General features: G+C 56.5%; 2 protein-coding genes, 1 long non-coding RNA gene and 2 other non-coding genes across 5 annotated transcripts; 3 read left to right on the top strand and 2 right to left on the bottom strand.

The window, feature by feature from the left end:
- The first annotated feature begins 110 nt into the window (after window positions 1–110).
- Window positions 111–182, top strand: TRNAH-GUG. The gene has a single exon. It is a non-coding gene; the product is annotated as a tRNA-His (tRNA).
- Window positions 183–1,160: 978 nt separating this feature from the next.
- Window positions 1,161–4,877, bottom strand: LOC116450078. The gene is made up of 2 exons (XR_004242667.1): window positions 4,783–4,877; window positions 1,161–2,086 (listed from the first exon to the last, which is right to left on the bottom strand). It is a non-coding gene; the product is annotated as an uncharacterized LOC116450078 (long non-coding RNA).
- TRNAK-UUU lies at window positions 2,104–2,176 on the bottom strand. The gene has a single exon. It is a non-coding gene; the product is annotated as a tRNA-Lys (tRNA).
- Window positions 3,635–9,688, top strand: LCAT (lecithin-cholesterol acyltransferase). Its single transcript, XM_032122119.1, has 6 exons — window positions 3,635–3,843; window positions 6,286–6,442; window positions 6,910–7,025; window positions 7,361–7,456; window positions 7,544–7,768; window positions 8,540–9,688. The coding sequence occupies exons 1-6, from the start codon at window positions 3,696–3,698 to the stop codon at window positions 9,160–9,162; spliced, it is 1,365 nt and encodes a 454-aa protein (XP_031978010.1). The 5' UTR covers window positions 3,635–3,695; the 3' UTR covers window positions 9,163–9,688.
- A 1,733-nt stretch (window positions 9,689–11,421) lies between these two features.
- Window positions 11,422–23,033, top strand: KIAA0895L (KIAA0895 like). Its single transcript, XM_032122121.1, has 6 exons — window positions 11,422–11,898; window positions 15,911–16,054; window positions 20,003–20,135; window positions 20,534–20,839; window positions 21,617–21,714; window positions 22,224–23,033. Exons 1-6 carry the CDS (start codon window positions 11,506–11,508, stop codon window positions 22,386–22,388), a joined length of 1,239 nt encoding a protein of 412 aa, XP_031978012.1. The 5' UTR covers window positions 11,422–11,505; the 3' UTR covers window positions 22,389–23,033.
- Window positions 23,034–23,227: the final 194 nt, after the last annotated feature.

Raw genomic sequence — 23,227 nt, 5'->3', positions numbered from 1 at the left:
GATGGCCGGGCTGTGCTGCGTGTCCACGCCGGGGGAGGGGACAGTGCAGGGACTTTCCTCCCCGTGGTCCCAGCATGTGGCAGGACCCAGCAGGTGGCAGGATCTCTTCTGCTGTGATCGTATAGTGGTCAGTACTCTGCGTTGTGGCCGCAGCAACCTCGGTTCGAATCCGAGTCACAGCAACTTTTGTCAAGGGCCGGGAGGGAGGCGGCTGAGGGGGGGTTGGTTTGCAAAGATGCCGTGTCCTGGGAGGGGACCACAAGCTTGGGTGGTCCGAGAGTGGCCAGCCTCACACAAATAAAGATTTCCTGACCTGTAGTCACTGTGCAGGGTCTCTGCAGTGAGGCTGAGGTGGCACTTCTGGAGAGCTCTCTAGCTTCTCCATTTTCCAGGCAAACTTGAGAATTTAGAGGAATTTGCCCAGCCTTCCACGTTCCACTTCCTCACCGTTTTGCAGGAAGAGGACCAAAAGATGCAGTGGCTGCTCTGCAGAGTGAGAGGAGGTGGGAGGCAGCAGCTTGCTCAGCTCCTGTCCCCCAGGGCGTGAATGATCTGCCACAGCAGAAGGAAGATCAGCCTGATGAAAGCCCTGCTGCCAGCACTCCCTGCTCCAGGGGAACAGGATTTTGGTTACAGGACCTCCAGGGATGCTTTCACAGCAGAGGCAAAACCCACCCAGAGCTGAGGGATGACCCTGACAAACTGTAGGTCTGAGAACTCGAGGTCTCATGGGCACCAAGAAGCAGGGGGAGATCTCTGGGTGCACCAGGAGATGCTTCATCCTGGGGAAGCCTCTGAAACTGTTGCCTTTACCCTTCTGGAGCTTTAATGGAGTCACCCTGTTTTCTTGGACTTGGTGCCCTCTCCTGACAGCCGTGCAGAACTCACTCTGGTCGGCAGCTTTCAAAAGAGAAGTTACATAAGGTGTGGCAGAGGCTGGTGGTGAAAAAGGCACCACGCAAGCAGTGGGTCTCAACTCACCACTGTGGGGGCATCTGAAAGCAGCAGAAGGCTGCAGCACTCGGGCAGATGGGTTCAGGCGTCTGCAGGGCTGGTGCTTGGGAAAGGGAGAGGGAGGGGTTTTCTAACTGCACAAAATAAATTTATTTTCTTTTGTATCTTATCCAGAGAAAGAAATGAAGAAAAAAAATCATTGCACATTTACTTTTAGGATTTAGAGTTTATAGGGCACTGCTTGCACGACTTCACACTCCTCCAACATTCCTTTACTGAAAACATATCACTTTACTTAGGGAAAGCTCAAAAAGCATTTTTCCCTTCTAAAGATAATACAGAAGGAAGAGAAGGCAATGGAGAGGTCGCATATTAGCAGCAGCAGCAGTGCCTGCCCCACTTTTGCCCAGCTGAGCAGCAGAAACACAAGGAAATACATAACTTCTCAATTCCTCTTTTCTTCCCCCCAAAAGTCACTGTAAGGCCACTAAACTTATCTGAAAAATAATATACTATGCTTGAGCAACTGATGTATGTTCAGGGTGAAAAATGTAAAAAATTTACATAGGATAGGGGATGTTTTTCACCCAAAATTGCTTGGTTTTCTGTTAAAAGATTTTCATTTTGCAAAAATATCCTGAAGTGTCAATACACCTACAGTGCAGTCCAGAGCTGGACTGAGACTGTGGTGGCCCCACGAGTCACTGCAGCCTCTGCTCTCACATGAATTGTATTCCCTTAAAATGATGCAGGTCTCTGCTGGGAAACTTCCACTCTTTACCCTCCCAGTGAAAAAGGGTGTCCTGATGTTCAGCTGGAGCCTCCTGTGTTCCAGTGTGTGCCCATGGCCTCTGGTCCTGGCACTGGGCACTGCTGAACAGAGCCTGGCTTCCCTCCCAGGAGAGATGCTCCTGTCCCTTCGGTATCTTCATGGAGGTCGTTATGCAGAAAAAACAGTTGACAGCAGGAGCCCAAACTTTGGGAACACTGCTTGAAGTCAGCTGGGGCACCCGAGCACCCTTCACTGCGGGATGGAGCAGTGGAGACCTCAATCCCCTGCTCCTTCCCTGCCTCAGCTCCCCCGGGAGGGACTGTCCCGGCTGGAAGAGGTGCCGCTCCTGCCCATGGGCTCCTAAAGGATAAAAACACCGCCTGAACAGGGGCTTGAACCCTGGACCCTCAGATTAAAAGTCTGATGCTCTCCCAACTGAGCTATCCAGGCTCACATTTGGCATGTGGGGGGCATGTCTGTGACAGCCGGGGGGACCCCACTTTGCTGCAGCACTGCAGGGACAACGTGGGGACCCATTTCGATGTTTTCCACTCCCACGCCACCCCAACGAGGCTGCCAGCGCAGGCCAGACTGAACACCCGGGTTCTGGGAATGTCCCCGGGCACTGATCAGGCACAGGGATGCGCCCTGGGAAGATGCCGGCGCCGCAGGGATGCGCAGGCAGGGAGGGGAGCAGGATGCTGCGGGAGCGGCTGTGAAACCTCCGCCGCGCCCAGAGGGAGCCCCCGGGTCCCGCCGGGGAACAGGAGCAGCAGCGGCGGCTGCGGCCCCGCCGGGTCCGTGCTCTGCGCTGCGGCTGCAGCAGCCTCGGCTCGGATCCGAGTGCCAGCGGCGCTTTTGCAGGAGCCGCGTTAAGGAGGGAGGGAGGGAGGGAGGCGGCTGCGGGGAGTTGGGTTGCATAGACCGAACTTGGATGGGCACCTACAGGTGCCACCCCACATATTCTATTGCCCTTCCTCCCCATTCTGCAGGAAGGGGCCCCTCTGCCCCACGGGGAACCCACCCCATCAGCCAGCCCACCCACCAGTGCCCTCCAGCCCCACACATCCCTGTCCCACCTCGCACTTCCCTGGGAGGAAGAAGAAATCTTCCCTTCAGCAGAAGAGTGCTATTTTGCCCCATCCCTTGAAGTGTTCAAGGGCACGTTGGATGGGGCTTGGAGCATCTGGGTCAAGTGGGAGGTGTCCCTGCCTATGGCAGGGGTTTAAAATGAGATGAACTTTAAGGTTCCTTCCAGCCTGAGCATCTCTGGTCCCTGAGGGTCCCCAGTACCCAGTGCAGGCTGGAGCTGCAAGGGCTTCCCCCCCTGGGACTGTCACGGAGGGGGCTTTCCAGGGGATACTGGGAAGATGCTGCATGGGGCAGCCTGGGCAGGGGGTCATGGGGCAGGGGCAGTGCCCAGGGTCGCACTGGGGAATGTGGTGGCACTGCCATGTGGCACAAGGAGCTGCCCAGATATGTCTTTTCCTATCCCAACCCCTCTATCTTCTCCCAGATACCTTGGGTCCACCCAGCCACACTGGCAGCACCAGCATCTCCTGCCAGGGACAGGAGGAGTGGAGAGGGGCTGTATTCACCGAGGCAGGGAGTGAGCAGCCCTGGGGGGTTACCCCTAGAGAACCATGCAGGGGCAAGAACGTGGCAGCCACCTCCCCAGAACACAGCAAAGGGACACCGAGGCACCGGGAAGCTGCTCAACGTGCAGCACCCCTAAGCAGGGCTCTCGGGGCAGAAAGAACCCCTGGGAACCCCCGGACTGGTTTTGACAGGCCATGGCTTGTCCATAAGGCCAGTCCTTCGTCCCTCCCCGTCCCTCCTCCTCCTCATGGCCAGCCCCTTGCAGCTCTCCCCTCCCCTGCAGCCCGGGTGCCTCTTGGCTGAACCTGCGTAAAAATTATAAAAGGCTGTTTGGCTTGGAGCCGCCCGGAGGATCCCGGCCGAGCCTGCCATGGGGAGCAGCGGCGCCGGGCTTGCGTTGCTGACGCTGTCGCTGCTCCTGCAGCCCACGTCCCAGTTCTGGCTCTTCAACGTCCTCTTCCCACCCACCACCACCCCAGAAGCTCCCCCGACCAACAGCACACCGCCCGTGGTACTCGGTAAGGTCGCGCCAGCGTGGGCACCATGCGGGGTACGGGTGGGCACCCTGGCTGCCATACAGCCCCACAAAGCAGATGGTGAGGCTGGGGTGCTGCTCTGCCGGTGACTAAGTGGGTTTTGGCTGCGATGGTTCTTGGCTGGCTGGATTGGAGCCACCAAGTGAGGGTGTCACACGGCTCTCCAGTCCCCTCCCATTCACTGGGATAGGGACACAGGGCTGGCCATGCCCAGGTAGAGTTTTTGGAGCTGAGACAGACTGGACACCCCAGATATGGGTCTCTGATATCTCACACCTGGCTCACAGGGTGTTTTAGGGCTTGTTTGTGTTTGGGTCTGGGGAACTCTGCTGGCAGAGGGACAGGGACTGCAGCACAACCTCTTCTGCCACTTCCCAGAGTGGCTGCCATTGGTGCAGTGGGTGCATCCACCACCTCTCACTTTCCTGAAGCCCACCCCATCCTGTGTCTTCTCCCATTCCCTGGTGATGGCTGGGTCATCCTCTGCTGCTGCAAAAGAGGATCCATCTCACATCCCACCCAATGCCCACTCTGACTGGGGGCAAGCCAGCAGGAAGAGGGGCACAGGGAGGTTAAAGGAGATGTGGAGGCATCATCTCAGGGAGGTGGAAGCAGCCACCACCAGCTGGTGCCTCTGTGCTGCATGGCTCTGCCTTCCTTTGCCCCTGTGCCATCACTGGGCACTTGAGCTCAGCTTTTGCCAGGAAAACTCTGCTGAGAACAGCTGGGGTTTTCCTCCTTTTTCTTGAATCATGAGGCATTTCCCCTTAAAAAAAGAGAAGAGAAAAAGCAGAAGACCCCTCCCTAATGCAATGCCAAGGGCTGACCCTGTAAAATCCCTTCAGGAGTGCAGGCATCCGTGTCCTGGGGCTGGTCAGAAGACCCGGGTCACTGTCACCAGGTGCCTCTTTTCAGGATTACCTGTGATGGTCGGAGCATCTCCTTTTGTCCCCAGTAGCAGCCTCAGGCCATGTCCCACGCCCAGCCAGACCGAGATGCCCCTTGTGCTGCTTGGCTGCCCCTCGTGCCGCTCGACATCCGCAAGTAACCCATCCCCCTGGCCCGGGCGTCCCGGAAACCCCCAGTGCCCTTGGGACCACTGATAACCCCTCTGCCCTCACAGATCTCCCTTAATAATTACCTAATGTCCTCTGGAAGGAGAGGCAGAGCTCAGTGCTGTGTGCCAGGGGCAGGGGTGTGCTGGCTGTGCACCTTCAGAGCTGTCAGAGCCACTCATGGTCCTGCTCCTCTTGCTGACCAGGGAAGTCCCTTCTGCCCACTCCCTACCAGGGCTCTCCTACACCTGCCTGGTCCACATCCAGGTGCTTTGAAGACAGGATTAGACCCTCCCTGAACACCTGGGGATATGCCATAGTCATGAAAGAGCTGTGAGGCAGGTGGAGGAAGGTAACTGCTCCCTCTCCTTCCCCTCCCACGTGGCACAAGGCATTGACGGTTCACACCAGCCGTGTACTGCAGGAAAGTCCTTGGACCGGCTGGGGCCTTGGGATTTGTCACCTGGTGCTCCCATTCCACCAGGTTCAATGTCCCCTGCAGTCATTCACCTCTTGTCCTCACCCTCACAGTCAGTGCTGGCACCAGGAGCTGGCTCCTGGCTCCTGCACACAGCTGGGAAAGCTCTCCATGCTGTCTGATCCCAGCACAGGCACATAGATCAGGGTAGCAGCAGGATGGGTGTCCCATCCCTGCTGGGAGCCACGCTGAAGCTCCCAGAGGCAGACCAAACACCCTAGTGACTGTCACCATCCACTGAGGGAGGCCAGGGCTCACAAATGAACTTGCTCAAAGCTGTGCTGTGTTTCCTGCACCCACTATTCCCACGGAATTTCCACAGAGTACAGTTCCACTCAGCACCAAACCATTTCAGAGGCCTTGTTCAGCCTGTATGGAGGGTTTAAAGTTCAGGAAGCTCTCCCTGGGAGCGCTGCATCCCTGAGCTGCCTGCTACACCAGGAGGAGTTGTCAGGACTGCCTTAGGAATGGGCAGCCCCAAGCAGCACCGATTTCTTCCCCCAGGTTGCAGCAAGGAGAGGAAGGTGGAAACCCATCCAGAGAGGGGAAATAATCTAGGGTACTTTGTGCTGGTGGGGACTCACATGTTTGAGCCAAGGGTGGCAGCTCTGGGGGTCGCCCCATGGAAAGGCAGCTCTAGGGGTTCCCAAGGATGAATTTTTAGCATTGTTTTCATGCTCACCCAGCATCTCAGCTCCAAGAACCCTCTCTCCTGTGCAGAGCGGGGTGTTCTCCAGGGATGCTGTTCCAGCAGGTGCCCAGCCATCCCCAGCCAGGCAACCCCAGGGGAGCACTGCCTGGGGGCTGGGTAAGTGCCAGGCTGGGCAGCCCCACAGGGTCAGTGGGATGGGGTTTGTAACTGGCTCTGCTCTCCCTCTGCGGTGCCTCCAGTGCCCGGGTGTCTTGGGAACCAGCTGGAAGCAAAGCTGGACAAGCCAGATGTGGTGAACTGGATGTGCTACCGCAAAACAGAGGATTATTTCACCATCTGGCTCAACCTCAACACCTTTCTGCCAGTGGGAGTTGACTGCTGGATCGATAACACCAGGTACCATCCAACCCTACCCTGGGAGCTCCCTGGGGAAATGACCTACCAGGGATCTCCCTCCCCTCTCCTCCCCCTGGCCATGATCTAGCACACATGGAAAAAAATGGGAGGACCATGGGATTGTTTGGGAACACAAGTGACTGGCTAGTGCTCTGAGTGTCTGTCCCTTTCCCATGCCCCTGCCGTGTGCTCAAGCCCAGGCAGACCACCCTGAGCACCCACTGGAAATGCTGCCACCCTGTCCAGGGCTGCAGGGTGTGGGGGCTGCGGCAGCTGGTTGTGCCAGAACCTCCTGTCCTGGGATGCCAGGCGAGCAGCATGGACACTGGCTGCGCTCCAGTGCATCTCACACCCACACAAGGCTCGGCAATGGCCAGGTCCAAGCTGCTACCCAGTGATCTCCACCCCAGCCCCATGTTCCCCGTGGGGACATGGCTCTTCTGCCACCTCCTGTCCTGTCCCCACAGGGTGGTGTACAACCGAACCTCTCGGAAAATGTCCAATGCCCCAGGGGTGCACATCCGCGTGCCTGGCTTTGGCAAGACTTATTCTGTGGAATACTTGGATCAGAGCAAGCTGGCAGGTGAGAGGAGGAGAGGCCAGGGTGTCTGGGAATCCCACATGCTCCCTGCAAATGGGGAGGTGTCCCCATGTGTCCGGCAGGGACTGGTTCTGCAGAGAGCCCAGGGCACTGGGAGTGAGGGACATTAGCCTTGGGGACACACTCCCTGCTGGCAGGGACCACCCCATCCTTGACCCCAGTACTCAGTGGGATGCACAGAGTCACTATGTCCGGCTGGAGCCACTGAGCTACAGGGCTTACCAGAGAACATTTTGGCCATGACCAGGACCAGAATGGAAAAAGGTTGACAAGAGAAGACCACAGACCTAATTCCCACTTGTTGCCTCTGCCCACAGGTTACCTACACACCATGGTGCAGAACCTGGTGAACAATGGCTACGTGAGAGACCAGACGGTTCGGGCAGCCCCCTACGACTGGAGGGTTGGACCCCGTAAGTCTGGGGGTTGTGGCCAGGCCCCCCATGCACAGAGGGAAGCAGGATGGCCCTCATGCCATCATGCTCCCCTCTTGTCCACAGAGGAGCAGCCCGAATACTTCCAGAACCTGAAGGCGCTGATTGAGGAGATGCACGACGAGTACCAGAGACCTGTCTTCCTCATTGCACACAGCATGGGCAACCTGCATGTCCTCTATTTCCTGCTGCAGCAGACCCAAGCCTGGAAAGATCAGTACATTGGGGGGTTCATCTCCCTGGGTGCCCCCTGGGGAGGCACTGTCAAGCCCCTGCGTATCCTGGCATCCGGTGGGTGACTCCTGTGCAGCCACCTCTTTGTTTTCTTTCTGTCCTGCAGAAATGAAAGGGTGGTGGTGGGCAGGGAAAGGGCACAGTGGTGAAAAGAGGTGGGGGACCCAGTTCCTGTTTAGCCTCTTTGCAGCCCAGAAAGCCACAATCACTTGCCTAATGCTGACAGCCCAGAATATCTACACGTCACCAGTTCAAAAACGCATGAGATTAAAAATCATGTGCTTGAAGGTTTTAACATCTGGCCCCTTGCATCACCCTTAAGTCACCTGCTAAAATTTTTCTCTGTTGCCACAAGAGCCAGAGATATTTTTAAGGTCGTCTGAGGTCATTCCATGGACTCAGGACTCCAGACATACCAAAAATGCCAAGGCTTGAAGGTAACATGCAAGTTGGCCGCCCACTATTGGGCTCTGCTCGCTCCTGTCCCTGCAGGCAGGTGTGGAGGTGCCAGGCTTGCAGGGAATGTTCAGGGCTGGGTTGGTCTGTGCCATCACACATCCAGGTTTGTCTCCACTCAGCCCCTCCAAGCAGCTAGAGATGTGAAGAGTTTGGAAGGCTGTTCTGGATATCTGCAGTCAGGGAGGTGAGGAGAGGACATAAGGTTATGGGCAGGGTAGGGGTAAGGAGGGGAAGAGCTGAGCTGGAGAAGGCCGGGAGACAGTGGTGAGTCACTGTGGGGAGGGCTGATCCCAGCCCAGCTTCCCAAAGGCTCCGTCTGTGAGGAGACATTGTGGTGCTGGTTGTGATGAGCCCTTGTGTGTCCCGCAGGTGACGAACAGGGCATCCCGCTCATGTCCAACATCAAACTCCGTGAAGAGCAGCGCATGACCACCACCAGCCCCTGGATGTTCCCCACAACCCTGGCCTGGCCCGAGAGCCATGTCTTCATCTCCACACCCTCCTACAACTACACCTACCGTGACTACCGGCGCTTCTTCACCGACGTCAACCTGGAGGATGGCTGGTACATGTGGGAGGACATGAAGGACTTGCTGAAGGATTTACCCCCTCCTGGGGTGGACACATATTGCCTCTATGGCACGGGCTTCCCCACCGCAGAGACTTACATTTATGATGAGCATTTCCCTTATGAGGACCCCGTGGACATAATTTATGGCGATGGGGACGACAGCGTCAACACACGCAGCTTGGAGCTGTGCAAGCGATGGCGCAACCAACAAAAGCAGAAGGTGTACGTCCAGGAGTTGCGAGGTGCCCACCACTTCAACATGGTCTTCAGCAACCTGACACTCAGTTATATCAATGAAATCCTGCTAGGGAGCCAAGAGGAGCAGGGGGAGCCAGGGCAGGCGAGATCCAGCCTAAAGGCTGGGAAGTTGGGGAAGATCCTGCGTGAACACAAGGTCCTTAAGGAGCCTAAAAAGAACTGAAAGGAGTGAGGGCCAGCTTCCCTCCATGATGGTAGGCACCACAAACTGCCGTGCAGGGGAGCAAAGGACTTGGAGCTGAGTTTGGAAGGAAAGTGAGCAAGACCAAGAGCTCAGGTGGATGGGCTGGCACCCATTTCCACAGTGATTGGTTCTTCTTTTGGGAATGGTGATTTATTTTACTTCAGAGGCTTGTCACTTCCCACTAGTGGGTGGATAATTAACCATGCTGCCAGCTCATTAACATTACACACGTGAATTCCAGCGTATGCACAGGCCCTTGTCACTAGCAAGCCATTTTTAGGCACTTTAGAGGCTGTGGACCGGTGGTGCTGTGGCTTCTGCTCACCTGGGACAGAGCAACTCACATAACAAGAGCAAGCTCTGATTTACCAAGTGGTCGCAGAGGTAGCATGGCGGCGGCGCAGTAGGTGTGGCTTACAGAGCAGCGAGCTAGGCTCCTTGGGCAAGACCAACTTGAAATCAGCAGATTTACAAAACAATAAACACACTTTGCTTCTGCATGCTAGGCCTGCCTTGTCCTTCAGAGCTGGGTGGCGAAGCCAGCCATAACCAAGACGTGAGATGCTTGCTGCCTGCAGGCACCCCAGGAGATGGGGCTTTGGGAAAAACCACAGGGCCAATGATGCAGCTGGGGTTGGGGATGCGACCAGGGGGTGCAACATGATGGGGATGGCAGTGTGGTTGGGGTTGGTGACATAACCGGGGTTGGTGACATAACCAGGGTTGGTGATGCTACTGGAGCTGGATGATGCAACTGGTGCTGGCAGAGCAACTGGGATGGAAATATAATTGGCCTTGGAAATATAACTGGGACTGGTGATGCAACTGGGGGATGGCGATGCAGCCAAGGCTGGAGATGCAAACAGGGTGGCGATGCAGCCTGCGACTGGCGATGCAGCCAGGGGTGGCAATACAAATGTGGTGACACAGCTGGAGTTGGCCATGCAACCAAGGCAGCAATGCCGCCGGGGCAAGCTGTGCAACCGGGACCGGCTGGGCCTCCGGGCCTGGAGATGCTGCCGGGGCTGGCGGGGCGGGGCGGGGCGGGGCGGTGCGGGGCGGGGCGGGGCGGGGCTGGCGGTGCAGGGCTGGCGGGGCGGTGCGGTGTGGGGCGGTGCGGGGCGGGGTGGGGCTGGCGGGGCGGGGCGGGTCGGGGCTGTGCGGGGCGGAGCGGTGCGGGGCTGGCGGTGCGGTGCGGGGCGGGGCGGGGCGGCGCTGGCGGGGCGGTGCGGGGCGGGGCTGGCGGGGCGGTGCGGTGCGGTGCGGTGCGGGGCGGTGCGGGGCGGTGCGGAGCGGTGCGGGGCGGGGCTGGCGGGGCGGTGCGGGGCGGTGCGGTGCGGGGCGGGGCGGTGCGGTGCGGGGCGGTGCGGGGCGGAGCGGTGCGGGGCTGGCGGGGCGGGGCGGTGCGGTGCGGTGCGGGGCGGGGCTGTGCGGGGCGGGGCGGTGCGGGGCTGGCGGGGCGGGGCGGGGCGGTGCGGGGCTGGCGGGGCGGGGCGGTGCGGGGCTGGCGGTGCGGTGCGGGGCGGTGCGGGGCGGGGCGGGGCGGGGCTGTGCGGGGCGGGGCGGGGCGGTGCGGGGCGGTGCGGGGCGGGGCGGTGCGGGGCTGGCGGGGCGGGGCGGTGCGGGGCGGTGCGGGGCGGGGCGGGGCTGGCGGTGCGGGGCGGTGCGGGGCGGTGCGGGGCTGTGCGGGGCGGGGCGGGGCGGGGCGGGGCGGGGCGGTGCGGGGCGGGGCGGTGCGGTGCGGGGCTGGCGGTGCGGGGCGGTGCGGGGCGGGGCGGGGCGGGGCGGGGCTGTGCGGGGCGGGGCGGGGCGGGGCGGGGCGGGGCGGTGCGGTGCGGGGCGGGGCGGTGCGGGGCGGGGCGGGGCTGGCGGTGCGGGGCGGTGCGGGGCGGGGCGGGGCGGTGCGGGGCGGTGCGGGGCGGGGCGGGGCGGTGCGGTGCGGTGCGGGGCGGGGCGGTGCGGGGCGGGGCGGGGCTGGCGGTGCGGGGCGGTGCGGGGCGGGGCGGGGCGGTGCGGGGCGGTGCGGGGCGGGGCGGGGCGGTGCGGTGCGGTGCGGGGCGGGGCGGTGCGGGGCGGTGCGGTGCGGGGCGGGGCGGGTCGGTGCGGTGCGGGGCTGGCGGGGCGGGGCGGGGCGGGGCGGGGCGGGGCTCCCCGCAGCGCTCCCCTCCCATTGGCCGCGGCGCGCCGAGCGCGGCGCTGATTGGCGGGCGGCGGCGCGTGCTCGGGGCGGCGGGGCGGGGCCGGGCGCGGAGCCGGCGCAGCCCCGGTGCCGCCGCGCTGGAGGCCGCGGCCGCGGGCTCGGGGGCCGTGGGCTCGGGGGCCATGGGCTCGGGGGCGGCCGGCGGGCCGGGCCATGGCGCGCCGCTCTGCCCTTGCCCTTCCCCGCCGCCGCCCCCCGCGCCGCGCTGCCCGCGGGGAACCCGCCGCCTCTCGGAAACCGGGGCCGGGACGCGGCGGAGCGAGGGCGCGGCGGGGCGCGGGGGGCTGCGGGCCGCCGCCTCGCTGCCGCACATCGCGCGGGGCCGCGGGGAGGAGGGCGGCGGGCGGCGCAGCCCCTGCCTGCTCGTGGCGCTGCGGCCGCGGAATGTGGAGGCGGAGCGGGAGCGGTTCTTCCGCTCCAGCTTCGCCTACGACCCGCAGTTCGAGTACGCGGAGCCGGTGCCCGCCGCCGTCCTGGACAAGTACGGGGCCGCCTCCGACCGCTTCGTGGCTCAGGTGAGGCGGGGCCGGGTGAGGATGCTCGGCCTGGAAGGAGGAGGAAGAGAAAGGAGGGAGCCCAGCCGGCCCGTGGGCTGGTGCGAGGATGTGGGTATTCACATGCCAGCGGGATGTGTCCTGGTGGGACTGCTCCGTGGTGGGGCTGGCCAGGAGATGGTGCATGGTCCTAGAATTCTGGAATGGTTTGGGTTAGAAGGGATTTTAAAGACCATCTAATTACGCCACACAGCCTGCCGTGGACAGTGACATCTTCCAGTAGATCGGTTGCTCCAAGTCCTATCCAGCCTGGTCTTGAGCATTTCCAGGGATGGGACAGCCACAGCTTCTCTGGGCAACCTGTACCAGTGCCTCATCACCCTCACAGGGAAGAATTTCTTCCTAATGTCCAACTTAAACCCACCCTTTCTCAATTTAATGCCATTCCCTCTTATCCATGTGCGTGCTTTCCTTCCCAGCTGCTTCCTGATCCCTCTCCCTTTAACACCTTTTGCATCTTGCCTTCAGCACCCTCACCCTATGATTTCTTAAACCTGTTCTTAGTAACCTCACCTACCTGCAGCAATGGTACATGCTCCGTGGGTGACATGGGTCATGCTGGTGCTGGGTGATGCTGCCAGCATCCATACCCACTGGCCAGGCTGGATGGAGCTTTGAGCAGCCTGGTCTAGTGGAAGCCGTCCCAGCCCATGGAAGAGGATTGGCATGAAATTATCTTAAATGTCCCTTTCCACCCAAACCAGTCTGTGTTTCTATGATCAAACTGGCTCCTGCTTATGCTGACAGCTGTGCTCCATCAGAGACACCTTGCTGGTATGTTTTTGCACTTGCTGCTGTAGAAATAACTGTGAAGGAGCTGGAGCACATGGGTGACAGCATGGGAAGTGGTCCTTAGCGTGAATGACCTGGCGGTTGAGTCTGGCTTTTTTTTGGGAAGGCCTAAAGGTTGTCCAGTGTGGTAGCATCCTTAAGGCATCAGCAAACATGGTCAGTAATGATATTAATTGGTGTAGACTCCACTTAAGGAGTCTGTATTTTTTTGCTTAACTGTTTCCATGGCTTATACCCTACTGAAATGTTTGTGAGTTTCTCTCTGCCATGGGGATGGCAGTGAGAAAACAGCTCCTGGTCATTCAACAGGAGAGAAGAGGCAGGAGTGTGATTTCAGGGTGCTCTGCCCACAAACAAGCCTTTTGTGGATGCAGGAGTAGAGCTGCTCTGTGCCTTCACCTCTTGCTTGGAGCTGGGAGCCTGGCCGTGTCCCAAAACCAGTTTGCACCTGGGAGTGAGCATCCTGCCTCAGGGAAGAGCATCCTTTCTGCCACATAAACAAGTGAGCAGATAAAAACCCCCTCTTATCCTGAATTCAGACTGGCACGCCAGAGGTGTTTCTTTGCACCTCTCAGTTGGGAATTCCTTGTTCAAATAACAACTTCTTCACTGATTTATTTATTGTTCTTTGAATGTTTACTTATTCCCGCATCACTGCCTGTGTCTCTGCCTGGATTATTATCCAGATGATTCAGGCCCTTTCTGTAAACAGCTTTCTAAGCAGTTTGTCATTCCTGGTGTGTGCCGTACCTCTGCCCCAGATAAAGTGGTGCCAGCGAGGCTCTTGCAGGGGAGACACTCTGACGCCTTCAGACCTCGCCAGCTTTTGGCATTTCCCTCCTGTGTTTTACTCCCAGAGTCGGGCATTAAATGAGTTGCTCAGAGCTCTTTCACCCTGTGCTTTCTCCTTTGGTGCAGCTGACTTGCAGCAGAGTAAAAGATGGATCATTCCGATTATTTTTCTCTGGGCAGTGCTTTGAGTGAGTGGAATTAAGGGTTTGTAACCACTGTGGATTGTGAAAGCTTTTGCAAGAGATATCAAGTGTTGAGTGTTTCTGCCAATGTTTCTCCAAGTGTTCCGGTGACGGTCCGATGGGACAGCATTCATGGCACTGTTCCTTTGCTCTTACCCTGCAGTAACCTCCTTCCAGTCTCTTTTATTTTGGGAAGCATTTTTCCTTGCCAGCTAACTCTTAGCTCTATAAACTGCTTTTATTTTCAAAGACCTTCATTGATCATAAATAAATGAGACGTTTTGCTAAGTCAGCATCCTTGGACACAAGCAGACAAACCAGCACCAGCTCCCTGCATGTGCTCTGCATGTACTTGGGGGGTTATTTTATTTTTTTAACAGAAAACTTAAATAAACCAGGAGGACTCTTCCAGCCCCGTGGAGGCTCATCATCCTGGAGATCACATCCCTGGTTTGTCATGTGAATTTGAGTGGCACCAGCACAGAGCTGGGGCTGGAGGATTTGTTATCCCACTGCATATGGTGGGTGCATGATTTGGGGACGCTCAGAACATTAAACTTGGAATCTCAGGAATTTTGCTTGCCAGGATGTGCTCTGAGGGTTGGGGAAGAGCTCTTTGGTTGTATTACTCCTGGGCACCAGCTGTGCTGGGTTTCTCTTGGCTCAGTGATTTGGGTCCCCTGGGAGGAGAGAGAGCAAGTGGCTGAGCAGAGGTGGGAGGATGAAAGGTCCTTTTTCTGCCGTGGTCAGCTGGAGGTACCTTGCAGTGCTGTAAAAATGAGCCTGATTATTCAGCAAAAAAACCCCAAAAAACCCTACCCCAACCCCCCAGAAAACAAAACAGACAACAGAAAAATTATGCACAGCTTCTCCTGGAAAGACACCATAAGTGACTTGAGAATAAAAACCAGCTGTGAAAACTGTCCAGGGAAGGAAAATCAGGACCTTCTGCAGGGATGGAGGAGGTTGCTGACCAGATGCAGACCTAAAGCCCCTCTTAGGATCATGAATTGTTTAGATGGGTTAAGACCCTTAAGATCAAGTCCAGCTGTTAATTCAGCACTGCCAATCCCACCACTAAACCGTGTCCCCAAGTGCCACATCTGCATATTTTAAATACCTCCAGGAATGGTGACTCCACCACTGCCCTGGGCAGCCCGTTCTGGTGCTCGACAACCCTGTCCATGAAGAAATTTTTCATAATACCCAACTTAAACCTCCCCTGGCACAACTTGAGCCATTTCCTCTTGTCTTACGGGGTGTTGAATGATTTGAGCACCAGTACTGGTGGTGAGCACCCATCTCCTGATCCTGGGTAACTTCAGGGACTAGGGAGGGGCAACAATTGGTCCTGGGCTGGGAAGCTTGGCAGCAACCCAGCCAGGTTTGCAGATGCTGTAAAACTGCTGGAAAACCTCCAGAACTGGTTGAAAGTCATCTGCTTTGGATTATGTACTAATATAATATTAATATTATATTAATATTATATTAATATTATATTAATATTATACTAATATATTAATATATATTCCAATGATGGGAGAAAGTAATGGCTTGAAAATATCCACAATGGAAACACACCTTTTGGGGAGGAAATGTGCTAATAAATGTTCGTATTTTATAGATGCTCCATAAATGTTAATGTGAATAATGGAGCACGTGATGCTTTTATTAGAAGGCTGGTGGGCGTGCAGCAGGCTGGTGGTGCTGAGACTCTGTTTGAAGCAGCATCACTGCAGAGGGTGATGAATAGCATCACTGCTGAGCTTGGAATTTAGCCCTGGAGTAAGAAACTCTGGGAGTAAAAAGCAAGCTGAGAAGCCAGAGGTCTTTGTGCAAGCACCAGAGTTTGCAAGGAGAACTGAAAGCAGAAAAGATTGAAAATAATCATGGATTTAACCACACCGCGATGATGCAGTTTCGCTTCTGCTTTGCCCCATTCCCACAAGAGATGCCTGCAAGGGTGACAAAAAGCAGAAAGAATATGCTGTGGGGTCATGTTGATTGTGTGAAGTGTCCCTCTGTCCTGGTGGCCACCTCCAGCTGGCTCAGTCTCCTTGGTTTTTTAGGTCTTGTAAAACCACATCACATTTTAGAGGCGTTAATCAGGGGTTACCTTCACTGGGTTTGTTGCACGTGGGATTTTAGGGTGTATTTATAAGTGAGGAGGTGTTTGTGCTTATGTTTGTACTTTCTGCGTGCCACAGGCCATCAGGATCATTCGTACTGTCCTGGAGAAGTACGGGACCTATGAGAGCTTTGAGGTCGCCACGGGCGGGAGGCTGCTGAGCAAGTGCCAGATCTGGTCTGTGATCCGAAAGTACATGCAGAAGGAAGGCTGTGTGGGAGAGGTAATCCGTGTCCCTCCTTTATCACTTGTAAAATACAGAAAAATATTTATTTTCTGATAAAAAGGACTCAGATTAAGAAATGTTTTGGTTACAAAGAGGAAACTTTTCTGCTCTGAGCAGTGGTGTCCTTTCACCTCCAGCTTCACCATACCCTGGCTTTAGGACATGGGTGCTGGTTCCTCACAGACGTCCTGTGATGTTTTCCATGTGTATCTCCCTTCTGTGCTCGAGAGAGAGGGAGGAGCTGCTGCTTGACTGTGTGGCCATGCCAGGAGCCTTTTGCCATGTGCATGAGGCATCAATTACTGTCAGGAAATCATCTCTTGCTGTTGGCAGTGGGAGGGCAGACTTCTCCAACAGCTGCCTTAACCCACATGTCCTAAAGCAAAGCCAGGGGAAGAGATTTCCTGCTGCCCTGCGAGGTGTGCTGCGTTATGGTGCTTTGAAACCCCAGGCTCGGGTTTTAAGGCTGGGAAATACGTGGTTAAGATACAACAGTAGCCATTTGGGATGGAGCCAGGGGAGAAGTTCAGCATCTCTTAACCTGGTTTCTCTGCACCCCGCACAGCATCCAGCATGGGACATCCCACAGCTGCCGTTAAGGAGCTTTTTTTTCCCCTTATGCCAGCAAGGTGTAGGCAAAACACTTCCACTGTCCTGGGTTCAAGGTCTGAGAAGGATTTCTGGACCTGGCTTTGCGTGGGTTGGCTTGCATGGCTTCCTGGGGCTGTTGGCTGCAGGGCAGGGACTGTGCAGTGCTGGCTGGGGTGGGGCTGCTTGGCCAGACTCTATTTCCTACCTCTGATTTTTCACCTCTGTCTCCAAAGAGGGTTATGATGAGCATTTCTCCAAAGCATCACCTCGCCCAGTGGTACCCAGTGCGTTCCATGCATGCAAAAGCAGGAATGAGTGGTCCCCTGAGGTCCCTCCTGCCCAAGGATGTTCCTCCTCAAGCACCCTTGGTTTGCCCTGATGCCTCGTGAGGGTGTTTCTCGGATGTGGATTTGGCACCTTGGTCCTCCTAAGCCTTTGCTTGGGACAGAAAGGATTTCTGCAGATGTTTCCCTATAATTCATCTGCCTTTGAGTGCCCAGAGCCAGTTCCAATACCCAGCCAAGCAGCTGCCAGTCTTACAGACCTGCACTTATAACTTGATAGTTGAGCTCTCTCTCTCAGGTTTATTAATTGATTAAGTTCAGCTATTCTCTTCTTCATTAATTGAGCTCTGGCTAGGCAGAAAGCCATCGATTTTCTTACATATTAGTGTACAACTGGCATCCTTCCAGCCCTGTGTAATTGTCTCTGTGTTCAGAGCTATTAGGGGTTGGACTCAATGAACCTCGTGGGTCCCTTCCAACTCAGGACATTCTGTGATTCAAGGCAATGCAGGGTTCAGTCACTGTTTGCACATCAGTGTGGCTGTTTTATCTGGGACTTTTGATAAGTGCTCTTAAAACAATGAAAGCATTGGTTTGTTCCTTTCTATCCATTGGAAATTTTGCTGGATGTGTCTGGGGTAGGGAAGAGAGAAGGGTTTCACCTGCCCTTGATACAGCGATGTTGGCAGAGCTTGCTCCCTGTACAAGACCAACACTTGTTGAAACTTCTGCATCACTGATAATCTCACACCCTGTCGGGGAAGTGGGTGGTTTCAGGCGTGTATTTCCCTCCCTGCACCTGTATCTGATTCCTGACTTTCACCAACTGTGCCCTGTCTGTTCTGCCGTGCCCTTTGCTTCCCTGATATGCACTAATCGTGATGGCTTGCTTAAAAGAGAAGAAACTCGTGTGGGGATAGCAGTAGCCCAGAGCACGAGCAGCTGGTGCGTCCCTGCCCACAGGCAGTCCTGGCAGGCAGCGTGGCCAGGCTGGTGGCAGCCACTGCAGCTGCCCTTTGTCCCCAGCACCGATCGGCGAAGGCAGGATCCCGCTTCCAGCACCGCAGGCAGCGCGCTCCTGGGTAAGTGTTCATGCTGAAATTAACTTTGTGCCCTCAAAAGCTGCTTTGTCGGGGTCTGAGCTGCAGATCCTGAAGCTCTTCTGCTTTTCTTCTGACTCAGGACAGACGTGATGCTGCTGGAGGTTTCCATATGTATTTCAATGGGCTCACAGCTTGCAGCAGAGAAACATCTGGCCCCACTGGTAAGTGCTGCATGGCAATCCCTGGGGTTGTGGAGTGTTGTCAGCCTAAACAGTGTCTCCTGGGATCCCATCAGTGGTGTCCCTCTACCTCTGAGCTGCTTGCTCAGTGTCAGAGGTCCTGAGCAGCGCCGGGTTGCTGGGGAGAGACAGGAACCTACACCCCGGTGCCATGGGGACCACCAGAAGCCTTCCCTTGGTTCCTTGGGATGAGCTCTTTCTCCATCAGTGCATTCACAAAAGCTGAGCGGAAGCATGGACCACAAGGATGCACTGGGGATGCTGCTCAGAATGAGAGAGCTCACAGACTGAGAGATGCTGCTGCTCCAGAAGAAGGATTTTGGCTGGAGTTGCAGCCCTGGTTGTATCTGCAAAGCTGGAGGGTCCCTAAACAAGGCTATTGGTGCTGCTCAGCAGGATGGGCTGTTGCAGCAGGAGAAGGGCTGCAGTGGGCAGTGTAAGAAGCTGTGGTCTCTGACAATGCCCAGAGTCCCTTTCCATTGCTCCTGGATGGCTGGTTCTACACAAGGAGTCAGAGGTGAACTGGCAGCTCTCTTCTCAGCATTGGAGGGATTCCATTCCACGCTGGTATATTTTAACCCAGGTAAGCAGTTGCACTGTAAGTATTTTATGCTGTTTGTTTGCTCAGCGGTGGACTCTGTTAGGTTGCACTTTTGGCTTTCACAATTAATAATAATAACAATGATAATAATAATAATAATAAATCTGAATTAAAGCAAACCAATTCAGTCTCCTCTCTTTTTTTTTTAATAAGAGAAGAATTGTCATGTGGTAACATGTGCATGTGTTTTCATCCTGAAGAGTGTCAGCTGTGAAATGATAGATGGTTTGTGGAGTTAATAAGTATGTAGGGGATTTTGATTGCTATCCTGAGGTTTGCCACTGCCAAACCTCTGATGCAAGAGTTCCCAGGGACCATCTCCTTTGGTGATGCTGCTGCTTTGAGTTGCTGCAGATCTGAAGTTAGGTAATCAGAAAGTGCTGTTTGGCTGGCACATTAACTCATGGAGGGCAGCTCTCTTGGCTCCAGCACCTGTGATAGCCAGGTTTCTCAAAATACCAGTTTTGCCTGTATAAAGATGCTGAGTAGTCCTGCACATGTAGTGCCCATCCCTGCTGTGAATTGTGGCCAGCACACATGGTTCCTCCTGTGAGGGTGGACTGGCATGGACTCATCCTCACTGTTCATGTCTTGAAGCCTCAAATGGGAGAATCTGTGGAGGAGTCCATGAAAATGGAGCCAGAGCTTTGGATCCTTCAGATGTTTCTTGGGGGATGCAGAGCCATTACAAAGCAGGTGCTGTTAGGTGTTCAGAGTGGGATTGTTTTGATGGCCTGAGTTGCTGCCCCATCCCATTGCCAGTGGGGATGCAGAAGGGGGACCAGGCAGGTCTCCAGAGGATGTCCATCCTGTGTAGCCACAAAAGTGTGGGGAGCCCCTGGGAACAAGCCGGGGAGGGTGATGCTGGAGCCAGAGGGATGCTGGAGGAGGCTGCCTGCTCCCCCACAGTGCCTAGTCAGCTTTGTTGGCTGTAAAGAGATTAAAGGAGCTACTTCATCCCTGCATGAGATCATCTCTCTCCTCTCATTATCCCCCCCACCCCCAATGGCTCTTCCTGTCTGCCATTCCTCTGGGGAGCTGCAGCACAATCCAGTGATGGTGCAGCAGTGCCAAATGGTGCCATCCGTGGTGTCAGTGGGTTTTTCTGACCATCTGCCACCATCTCAGCCTCTGCTGAGAGCCAGGACCCTGCTGATGGCCATTGCCTCCTCCTCCTTCTTCTGCAGGTGGTGGTGCAGCTCACTGATGACCTCCTGTCCCAAGCAGTGATGATGGTGGAGGACAGCCGGCCCACGCTGGCCATCAACCTGGCCGGAGCCCGGCAGCACTGGCTGGAGGGGATGCTGCGCCACGAGATAGGTCAGTGGGGGGTGGCTGTGGGTGGGGGGCAGAGTGGGGAGATGCTGTGAGCATCATTGGGGTAACGCCCTGGGGCAAGGCAGTACCCACAGGTCCTGCAAGGAGGGATCCTCAAGGGTGACTCCTGGGCAGGTTTTGGAAGGGGCTGAGGCCACCTGGATCCCTCACTGTGTGCAAAGCAGGGGTGTTGGGCACCCGCCTGTTTATCTGTGTCCTGGCCTCCCCTTGGGCACTGGAGCAAACAGATGTCCCATGCCATCATCACCAGCCGAGACTGGAGCAGGCACTGATGGGTGCTGGGATTTGGCCCCAACCCCAGCGACTTGGGATGGGTAGGGTGGGAGTCGGGCTCTCTGGAGCTGTGGCTGATGGCACTCACTCCTGTCCCCCCTCCGCAGGCACCCACTACATCCGGGGAGTCAACAACACCCGCCAGCCCTGGCACAGCTCCGAGGGCCGCAAGCAATACAGCCTGAAGCCTGCCAACCCCACGGAGGAAGGCTTGGCCAGCCTGCACAGTGTCCTGTTCCGCAAGCAGCCCTTCCTGTGGCGGGCAGCCCTGCTCTACTACACCATCGAGCGGGCCAGCCGCCTCTCCTTCTCCGCCCTCTTCCAGGACCTGGAGCAGTATGTGCAGGATGCTGGTGTCCGGTGGGAGTACTGTGTGCGGGCAAAGCGGGGCCAGACGGACACCTCACAGCCAGGTACCACTTGGCGGGTGTGAATTGAGCTTTGGGAGGAATTTTATTTATTTATTTTCTTTGTCTGTTTTTTAAGAAAAAACAGAGGGTGGGTATGTTCTGCTACTGTGTGGGTTGAGCATCACCAGTCCTGTAGGTTGTGAGTTGGCACAGGCAGACGGAACAGGCACAAACTTACGGCTAGAACACAAAGAGTAAATTTATTTTCATTACCTTGCTAATCGGGGGAACCCCAGAGCAACACCCAACACCTGGGCAGAGGAACACAAGATCAGAGGATCACTAGCCTGCTGTTCACAGGCTTATCAAGAGTTCCACCCAGGTGCAAGGTCACTTGAGCAATTTACAATCCTCCAGATCAGTGTTTTGCTTTTAACCCTTTCCTCCCAACACAGCCACAGCAGCCAGTCCCTGCATCCCTCTCCATCCCCAGCACCACTCTCCCTGTCCCATGGGAGCGACTCACACAAGCTCTTGGGGAAGCAGCAGGCAAAGGAGAGGAAAAATGAGCGTTACTGTGGATACATCTGGATGCTTGCAGTGGTTTACCCTTAAAAAAGATACTTGGGAAGAAGCGTGAGAGTAATCCAGTGGGGTTGGTGGCTCTCACTGCACCCAGCTGCCTCCCCAGCGCTCATCCCTTGGGACCCAGCAGTCCTGAGCCCTGGCACACTTGTGGTCAGTGCCCTCATTCTGGTTATTGTGGTCAGCAAACATTCAGGCAAGTGGAGAGCCATGGGAAGCCAGGAGCCCTCTCCCAGGCATTTTCTGCTGTTCCAGGCTGTTTCAGTAAGGACCAGGTGTACCTGGATGGGATTCTCCGCATCCTGCGCCATCGGCAGACCATTGACTTCCCACTGCTGGCTGCACTTGGAAAGGTAACAGCCAGGGTGAGGGTGGGCAGGGAGTGGCTGATCTCACCATCCCATCCCAAAGCTCACTCGGGCTCCCTCGATCTCATGGCTTCCCAAAAACCAGCCCTCACCTGGCACCCCTTCAGCTCTTTGCCTTTCCCTGGGCTTATGGGTCTCTGTGTAGCAGGGGAAGGCTGTGCTGGGTAGGATGCAAGGAAGGACAGGACAATCCATAATCCTCTGTAGGAGACCTTTGGGAAGAGGCTTAACCCAGCAGGTTAAGCCTTTCTGGCCCTTGGCCACAGCAGTCCTGCTGTCACCTGTCCTTACAGTGACCGAAAATTACCAAACCCACAAATCCTTGCAAATCCCACACTCCCAGCAGCTCTTCCACTGCCTCCCCACAGCCAGAGGGATGTTTGGGCAGTTGGGGGGGGTGAGCCGGGGGGCTGCAAGGGGACCAGATGCCCCCCATGGCACCTGCCAGGGTTTAGGAGGGAGGGGACTGACCCCATCTCCGTGCTTCCCGCCAGGTCTCCTATGAAGATGTGAATCGGCTGAAGAAATTTGGGGTCCTGGAGAAGGCCCGCATCCCCCATTTCATGCAGGATCTGGAGCGGTACATGAAGCAGCTGGATCACATTGTCACCACCAATGGCCTGAATGAGGAGGAGCTGGAGCAGCTGCTGCCTGACTGAGGGGCACCTCCCCCAAACCAGCACCCCAAGGGTGTAACTGGTGCTGTTTATTGGGTATTTATTGGGGCTGGAGCAGAGGGCAGAGCCCGAGGCGGGCGCAGTGCATGTACCGCTGTCTAGGGTAGCGCGGCCGAGGGCCCGTGTGGTTGTGTTGATGTGTCCCCTACATCGTCCCTGTGTATTTTGGGGACGGCTGTGTGGCTCCACGTGGCTTTGGGGAGCCAGAGAAGAGGGTTCAGGGGGAGCGAGGGCGGAGCTGGGGCAATGTGCTGGTCCCCAAGTGCAGAAGGCTGTGCTGGGGGAGTTGCAATGGGGGCACTTCCATAGGGTACTGGGAGTGCTCCCATCACTGCGCAGGCACCTAACTTGGGGCCAGCAGGCGGGGCTGGGGGCTCTGGGCTGTGCCTGGCAGGGAATAAGGGCTGGACTGCACCCACAGATTGCCCCAAGGATGCCTTTTCTGCTCCCTGCCCCTTCCCTCACGTCCCCGACCAGCAGCAGGAAGGACTTTAATCCCCCATTACCAATCTCCACCCAGCTCTGCACCCCAACTACAGCCACCCTGCCTGGCTTTGAGGACTCAGGGTGGGGATTGGGCTTGATGTTAGGAAAAAGTGTGTAATAAAGGTGACATAATGGAAAAGACGTGTGGGCAAAAGGTTGTGGATAGCATCAAAAACCAGCCTGGCACCACTGTGAACACCCACTGTGCCTCTTGCTGGCACAGGCAAAGCTGCGTGGTCTGAGCTGGTGCGTCAGGGGCTGGAAGGAGTCATGGAGTGTGACAAACAACATACTGGGCAGGGACATCAGTAAATCAAAGCAGGCAAAAGTAAAAA

Source organism: Corvus moneduloides, chromosome 12 (assembly GCF_009650955.1).
Source record: "Corvus moneduloides isolate bCorMon1 chromosome 12, bCorMon1.pri, whole genome shotgun sequence".
Classification (NCBI taxonomy): domain Eukaryota; kingdom Metazoa; phylum Chordata; class Aves; order Passeriformes; family Corvidae; genus Corvus; species Corvus moneduloides.
Note: the sequence above shows the minus strand (reverse complement) of the source record. Positions and strands in the feature narration are given on the sequence as shown.